At 43.8% G+C, this 8373-nt stretch overlaps 1 protein-coding gene across 1 annotated transcript; it reads right to left on the minus strand.

The window, feature by feature from the left end:
- Positions 1 to 275: 275 nt before the first annotated feature.
- mnx1 (motor neuron and pancreas homeobox 1) lies at positions 276 to 4848 on the minus strand. The gene is made up of 3 exons (XM_033044419.1): positions 4167 to 4848; positions 1304 to 1464; positions 276 to 931 (listed from the first exon to the last, which is right to left on the minus strand). The coding sequence occupies exons 1-3, from the start codon at positions 4639 to 4641 to the stop codon at positions 635 to 637; spliced, it is 933 nt and encodes a 310-aa protein (XP_032900310.1). The 5' UTR covers positions 4642 to 4848; the 3' UTR covers positions 276 to 634.
- Between the last annotated feature and the right edge of the window lie 3525 nt (positions 4849 to 8373).

The following is an 8373-nucleotide window of genomic DNA, read 5'->3' on the forward strand; positions in this document are numbered from 1 at the left end:
TCGGCTCTCTTTGAAAGAGGCCGTACAGCTACCGCCAATTTTCCAATTTAGCCAAGCCAGTTAACCTACAAACCTACACGTCTTTGAAGGAAACCAGAGGTCCCGGAGAAAACCCACGCGGTCACGGGGAGAACGTACATACACAACACCCGTAGTCAGGATCGAGCCCGGGTCTCTGGCGTCGCAAGCCAGCAACTCTACCGCTGCGCCACCTTGCCGCCCTCGATGTCGTGCGAAGCTGTTTAAAATCCACTCAAATAACGCGTAACGCCGAGTTCCATACAAAACGTTTATTGTGCATTATATATACAGCGGCATCTTGCAATATATTGGGGGAAGGGGAACGTAACAGCACATTAGCTAAACAATAACTTAGCATGCATAACTAGGGGCCAGTTCTTATAAATACAATACAAAAATAAAGACGGTACAGTCTTGCAATTTCCCACTTGTTCTTTAACGTTCGGCGATACACGGGCCTGTAAGTTATGGCAAACTGGTTAGAAATGCCGATGGAGTAAAACAGAAACAAACCTGTTGGTTTTCAGAGAAACCTGCCAGTCCAGAGTCTGCATAAGTCGAGCTGTTTGTCTGAGGACGTGATCTGGTCGCGGAGGGGGGAAACCGATAAAACCTATTTAATTTTCATGGTCGGGCCCTGGTGCGTCTGACCCTGATCGGGTTCTTCGTCTGAAGAGCATTCGGACGAAGGACATGTTAAACTTCCGCCTTCCTCGTCGCTGCCCCGGACGCTCCTTAACCTGGATCGTTTGCTCTGCTCGCTTTTGGTAATGTCAGCTTTCTCCTGCGAGTCGCTGGGCGTGTGCTCGGTGGATTTCCCTTTCTGTTTCACCGCGTCCTGGGCCGCCTGTTCTTTGGCCTTTTTGCTCCGTTTCCATTTCATCCGTCTGTTTTGAAACCATATTTTAACCTTTTGGGTTTAAAAAGAGAGAGGTAGACCCGGATTTATTTTTAAACAAAATTATCAACGCGCAGGTAACACATGCATGGAATTCAATACACAGTTTTACAAGTTGTAGGAACAGAATTAGACCATTCGGCCCATCAAGTCTACGTGCCATTCAATCATGACTAATCTATCTTTCCCTCTCACCCCTATTCCCATAACCCCTGACAACAGTACTAATCAAGAATGTGTCAATCGCCGCCTTAAAAATATCCATTGACTTGGAAACCAATCCACAACGTTAAACAAACGCAGTTCAGATTTTTTTTTTTAAAACTGGTAGCTTAAAAGTTGTCGAAGGGTTGAAATTAAAATGACGGCGCTGGCGAATCCTACCTGTGTCTCTGTTAACATCAAAGACGTGGCCACTTCGAAGCGTTTGGGGCGGGAGAGGTACTTGTTCAGTTTGAATTGATGTTCCAGTTCCAAGAGTTGTTGGCTGGTAAAAGCCGTTCGCGGCCTACGGCACTTTCCCAGCATGCTGGACTGTGCCTGTGCTGCAGAACACGAGTTAAGCAGCCACATGTCAAATGCACATCCTTACACAAATCAAACATTCGTACCATAGACACAGAATGCTGGAGTAACTCAGCGGGGCAGGCAGCATCTCTGGAAAGAAGGAATGGGTGATGTTACTCCAGCATTTTTTGTCCCGCTGAGTTACTCCATCATTTTGAGTCTATCTTCGGTTTAAACCAGCATCTGCAGGTACCCTACACCTTAAACATTCCTACCATGGCCACGGTGTGCAATGGGCCTCTTGTGTAGGAAGGAACTGTAGATGCTGGTTTACACCGAAGATAAACACAAAAAAACTGGAGTAACTCCGCGGGTAAGGAGTCATCTCTGGAGAAAAAGAATAGATGACGTTTCGGATCAGACCGTTCTTCAGACTGAGATTCAGGGGAGAGGGAAACGAGAGGTTTCTTGTATTTGCTTTACATTCTTATCAGCTTATCCGTTTGCGGTTTGAGAAGGTTGTTTGTGTAGTTTTCTGTGCTAACACTTTTTGTTGTTGAATCTTTCCTAAAAGACCGCGTGGGGAAAAAAAATACGCGCTCTATAAAATTAAATATGCGGAGTAGCAAACTGGTTTGTCAAATCGTAACTGAGTTTGTTTGAGTCAGAAGAAGGGTCCCGATCCGAAATGTCGCCTATCCATCTCATCCAGTTACTCCAGCACTTTGTGGATTATATTTTGTAAACCAACATCTGCAATTCCTTATATCTCCCAATTATGTTTTTGTTGTTATTGTAAACCTTCCCTCACAAAATAACGATCACACATTTTGATCAGTCTGCGGACGTCAAATCGGAATAGAAAGGGGTGGGATTTGACAGTATTGCAAGGACTGACTGTAACTTGCTGCTTCTGCAGTGGGTTTTTTTCCATTGACTATTTTACTGTTCTTAGGCGAAAATATAATTCGTACCTCAGTTTTTTAAAAATTGAATATTATCTTAAAACGCTGAACTGCATATTTTCTATTGTGATTACGGTCCTATTTGTCAATTGTGAGGTACAATTCAAATATTGGAAATGTAATGCATATAATTTTTGAGGTCCATCCTGAAATAACAATTCATATTTGTTGGTCGCTTGGCACCGACTCATCTGTTAAATGTAATCACCATTTGCAACCTTTTAAATGGGCATAACTCTGGCTTTCTGGTGTATTAAGACGTTATATTCGCCGGCGATTTCAAATAGTTTCTTTTAAATAACGCTGATTTCCCACAGGGCTAACATGCGTGCCGGACAATAAAAGATACAATAGAAGAGGGGTCAAATTGGCTTCAGCTCCCCAGGGAAAGTTGATTGGCTCTGTTTAGTGAAAACGCCCACCGTTTATCGGCATCCCCTCTGGATCCCGGTATAAAGTGGACAATCCTTTAATTAAACCAATACTAACTCATCACCAGGAATTGAATATAGCGTTTGGCTAACCCCAAAAGTGGAGATACACACGGGTTCATTCCAACACGCTCAATAGACAAATAAAACCACACGTTGAGATTTTTTTTAAATAGTTGACAATTTCATATTACTATTGAAATGGTCTGTGGGCGTTTAGATTGTTGATCTTTTAAAGGCCATTGAGCAGTCGGGCGCTTTGTAACCTAAAGGAATGTGTTTATTGTACCTAAAGTCGGTGAAAGGATCCTAACACGTAGAAAGAATTCGTGTCACAAGGTGCTAAAATCAGGTCGAATAAAGAATTGTTTGTAAAGACTAATAAATAAACCACATGTTGGAATAAGCTCATTATTGCTGGGTTTGCATAGAGCCCGCCATTCACAGCAAACGGTTGAAAGAAAAGGCGCTATTTAGTGCTTCATCTTGAACAAATCTGCTCGAATGGACAGAAACAAAAAGCCCAGTCTCTCTTCTGCAAACAGCAACAGGGTTGAGATTTTAACACCACCTTGCCACTTTCCAGCCGCCTATTATCCAGCCATTTCGCTTCCCTTTTCTTTATTTAATCACCAGTGAAACCCTTGTTGGGATTTACGTTTCGCGTATTTTCACTCCTCGTCTAATTCGTTTTATTTTCTCTCTCTCAAGATCTTATTGAACCACACATGACTAGACAAAAGAGAAACCCTGTAATCCACAAAACTACTTATTTTTAAGTGCTCCTGATATCAGTACACTCTAGTGTTGTTGCGGCCGGACTAGCTGTTATTTACATGTAAACCAATGCATATGAACCCACTTTCCACAACGAGCATTGAGTACCAACGTGACCACACAAGGGGTACAAAGCGAACGTGAACTTCATAATAGAAAGCCTCAGGAAAAAAAATCTTAGATAGGAATACGTTTCAATTAGTAAGTTCAATAAACCAAAGCCGTGCTTCTGTTTTTGTTTCCCAAGTTGGACAGTGAGTGCTGGAGTTGGTTTACTTTTACGGTTTAAAAATAATGTGCAGTTAGCACTGTTTTTTGCGGCGATTTTCCTGTTCAATTCGTTTTTCAACGCAGATAAAGTAAGCTTGTTTACGAACGGCTCGCTTCCAATGGCGGCCTGATAATGCAAGGTTGAACAGCGTTTGATATGGGGCAAAATGGTAATATTTAAAATCTTAACCGATTTTATAGTTTCTGACCAAGACTTCAGAAAGTACACGACAGTAAGTTTTGCAAATACATTAAACATTTTGCCTCTATTCCTGGCGATAAAAAGGGGACACTTACCGTTGAAATCCGGCATTTTCGGCAGCATTATCCCGGCTGTCGAGGCTCGAAGCCACTGGTCTATCTGAAAGGTCCCGGCCGTTACTTTGAGTGGCTCCGAGTGATGGGTGCCTGTTAGCTGGGGGTAAGGGTACGGCAGGCCGCCGGGCTGGCCGGTCAGGGCCGAGTAAGTGTACATCGGGTGGCCGTAGAGGGCCGAAGCCGGGATCCCCCCGTGAGGATGAAGGCCGACCATTGCCGGGTGCTGCTGGACGCTCAGGAAGCCGGGCTTGGACATCAGGCTGCCGAGGCTCAGCCCCGGGGGGGACGGGCTGTCAGTGCGCAGGCAGTCGGAAATGACCGGGTGCTGGTCGAGCATTGAAGGGCTGGCTGCGGTGGACTGGGGTGAAGTTGCGAGGAGAGGCGAGCAAGTTGGAGGTTTGGGGAGATCGGCGGCCAGGAGAGCGTCGATTCGGAAATTTTTGGATTTTTCCATCGGATTTTTATTCCAAACCGTGGGGAAGGAGAAACAAAAAAATAAAATAAAGAAGGCGAGGTGTGATTGGAAAGAAGGCGATGCAATGGTCCTTACTCGCTTGCTGCAGACCCAGTTAGTTCCTTCTCGCACTGTATTTACTGGAGAGAAGCCTCGACTTCCACCTTGTCTCACTATTTCACACTTGCAGACCCTGGACTCTGCCCCATTGGTTAGGCCTTTCCACCTCCAGTCTCCATTCGTCACTTTGCTGCGATTCAATTGGTTGTATCTGTCCCGCTTCCCCGTCCTTATTGGTCAATAGGGGGGAGAAACAGCCAACTCGACTTTCTGATTGGCCAATTGTGGTCTACGTCAATGATACTTGCGTCACTGTCGGTGACACCTCGCTCGCCCATTGGTCGCCCTCGTCAGCATTATCAGGGAAGAATACCCTGTTTATTATTGGAGGAGATAATCTCCTTAATTAAAGCAATTAAAGGTGTTAAATCTATTTTCCTCTCTTTGAGGTTTAGCTCTCGTCTTGAGGGGGGGGGAAAATACTTTTACATTTTGGGAAACTACAACAAGGCATTTTTTCCCTGAGTCGTGGATTAATAGAGAAACATGAAATAGACAGCATAAGATCCACGCGGTGTGCCCGCCTGCTGTCCTGATATAAGGTGCCACGCTTTTTCCACGCTTGAGACTGAAGTAAGTTGTCCCAGTTGATCAGTACACGAGTTAACAGGGTTCTTGATTAGGTTATGGGGAGAAGGCAGGAGAAAGGGAGAGATAGATCAGCCATGATTGAACGGCGGAGTAGACTTGATGGGCCGAACGGCCTAATTCTACTCGTATCACTTATGAACTTACGCCACAGTTTACTTGCAGAGGAATCTGATGTGAACCATCCTGGTCGAATTGACCATTTGTTTTTTGCCCGCGGTCAGTTCACCTAACATGAGTTCGTGCACCTGTGTTGACTGAAGATATTTTTGTTAGCCAACCCCCTCGCACTAACACCAACCCCCCCCCCCCCCCCCCCCCCCTACACACACAAGAGGTGTGAGAACGCGAGTAAACACCTACTGTGTGCTCTTTTTTTTAAAGAACACATTGTAGACGGCTGTGTAATGTGTAGCTTTCAGACTCTCAAGATTTCTCGCCATGAATTATAAAATGTAGTTCTTCTATCGTTTTGTTCTAATTATCATGAAATATAATTTAGCGAATTGAATGCACCGTTCTGGACTATGATTTGTTTATGGCTAGATAGACTTAGAAAAATAAATAACTAAAGAGGAATATGTTGCAAGTATTTATCTGTATCATGTTCCAAGTATCAATACATAACCATCACTGGCAATGATTGCAACACTGCTGTACATCGCTCGAATCGTCGGTGGATATCACTAATTTGAAAGTCCTGGAAATACGTTTTAATATTATTTACACGAGCTAGTTTTCTCCAGAAGCCTGATGATAAACTGATTGTGCACACCAGCCCCTGAGTCACCGCCTCTCTTTCCACCAGCACTATCGCGTCCATCCAGCACGATCCTGCCATCCTCCCTTCATCCCCAGGTCGCTAATGCACTCCATCAGCCCCCTCAAATTTGAACGACTGGAGTAACTCAGCGGGTCAGACAACATCTCTGGAGAAAAGGAATAGGTGACTTTTCGGGTCGAGACCCTTCTCCAGGGACATGTACACGGGTTGGAAACGTTTAGAGGGGGTATGGGCCATACGCGGGCAAATGCGTCCAGCTTAGATGAGGTATCTTCAATGAGTTGGGCCGAAGGGTCTGTTTCCATGCTGTATGACTCTTTATGACTCTGTTCCTGATTTGAACGATAAGGTTTAATATAAAACTTTCCTATAACTTCTAATCAAGGGCAGTTTGCATAAATATTGGTTTATGTAAGTATGATGCGATTTATTGCTTTTAATATGACGATATTGCAGTCCGATAAGACAAACCTGCTAGCAAAAACAAAATTGTGCATTCAGGAAATTAATTCAGCGCGTGAAAGGTGCTTTCGGTTGCGAAGTCTTTCTCGAGACTCAGTGGATGAGGCGCCGTGGGATGTGATTCGCATGGGCCCGGCGGCGGACACCGAGAGGGTGTTCAATATCGCCTTTCCCCGTTTCGGGGGTTGCCTCTGGGTTTGTGCAGCAGCGCCGCATGAATTGATTCTGTGGTAAATAAATTCATTTATAAAAAGACGCTGGAAGATAAGATGCAATCATTGATAGTCAGCTAAACATCAGGATCCCATCTATTGCCGGTAGGTCATCTTTGTGACACAAAACTGTCGGTAACATTTTGACATTAAGTAACAAGATTGTGATATATTAAGATGGTGATGGATGGCGACCCTTGTCTCTTACCCCCGTGGAGGCAGCTTACATAGACGGGTAATAATGGTAAGTTTATTAAAGCAATTTCTTTACAAAATGCACCGGAGCTTCATCGGCCTAATCAGACAGCTCCATTTAATGGATGAACGGGTCATGATCGGAATTATTGACACCCAGCTCTCCGTAACCTGTTTCCCAATAAAGCTGATTACATTTTGTCAATTCATCAGCTAACCACTCTCACTGTGACTGCATCAAAGGCTTATTTGCTCAGGGGAAATCAACAAGCCACAGATCAAATCCATTACCTTTGCCGAGTTATCCCGGTGGCCGCTTTGTGGGAATTTTAGTTTCCCATCGCCCGTCTCCTTCCAATTTAACCATTTAAAAAAATATTGTCTAACTCCGATCTGAAATTCACACCCTCCTACTTCCATAAAATTGACGCCTCTATTTGCTTTGTTTTTGAAAAAAAAAAGATAAGCATAAGTAAGTTAAATTGCATGTATCTGATAAATCGTTAATATTTTTCAAAATGTAAAATATTTCTATTTTCAAGAACAGCGTGCTGTTAAAAAAAATTATGGAGATTTAACCTGCGCGGCAGGCATTTTGATTAAGTTCTGTTCAATAATCCCATCTCCTTTCGTGAGGAATTGGCGCCATGTTAAAATAAACGAGCGATCCTTTCCCCTTTCTCGTCATAAATATGGGAAATAGCGAAGGAATGTATTATTTGTAATAATAATTGGCCGTGGCCCAATTACTTTACACAGCGGCAATCAACGAGAGGGCTCTCCTGCTATTATGGCGCTGATTGAAGAGATCGAGGCGGGGTAGACACAAAATACTGGAGTAACTCAGCGGAAATGTGAGTTTGTTTTCAGACGAAAGTTGCAACCCTTCTCTCGTACTGTCAACCCCATTTCACTCGTGTATAATTTGAAACAAATTAGCTCTATATAAAAAAAACAGTACAAAATAATAATAACACCATAATAAGTGTGCGGTGAAGGTGTCTAATGGGGAATATTACATGACTCCAATAGATTCGTTCATGTGTAAACACACAGGTTTGTGAAGATAGAACGATCAGGGGTCAAGTTCAACAACAACGAACCTGTGAGATGCCTTTCTCTTTCTATCCTCTCCCCTCTCCGTCTGGCTCTTCTTTGCTTTCCTCTCCTCCTATAGCCTGTTTAATTTACTGGGCTTCTCTGTACTAATGCCCGGCATCGTTAGGAAATATGAATCACAATTGGCTTTTTACTATTCTCAAAAGGACACAGAGTGCTGGAGGAACTAGGCGGGTCAGGCAGCATCTCTGGAGGAGATGGATGGGTGACGTTTAGGGTCTGAAGAAATGTCCTGATACAAGACGTCGCCTC

Source organism: Amblyraja radiata, chromosome 2 (assembly GCF_010909765.2).
Source record: "Amblyraja radiata isolate CabotCenter1 chromosome 2, sAmbRad1.1.pri, whole genome shotgun sequence".
In the NCBI taxonomy this organism is placed as follows: Eukaryota; Metazoa; Chordata; class Chondrichthyes; order Rajiformes; family Rajidae; genus Amblyraja; species Amblyraja radiata.

Bases quoted from the DNA above. Each gene is read 5' to 3' on its own strand.
- mnx1 (XM_033044419.1), bottom strand. From the start codon at position 4,641: ATGGAAAAATCCAAAAATTTCCGAATCGACGCTCTCCTGGCCGCCGAT. The intron at 1,465-4,166 runs GTAAGTGTCCCC...CGTGTTCTGCAG, and splicing joins GAAAATGCCGGATTTCAACG to CACAGGCACAGTCCAGCATG. The intron at 932-1,303 runs GTAGGATTCGCC...TAAACCCAAAAG, and splicing joins TGATGTTAACAGAGACACAG to GTTAAAATATGGTTTCAAAA.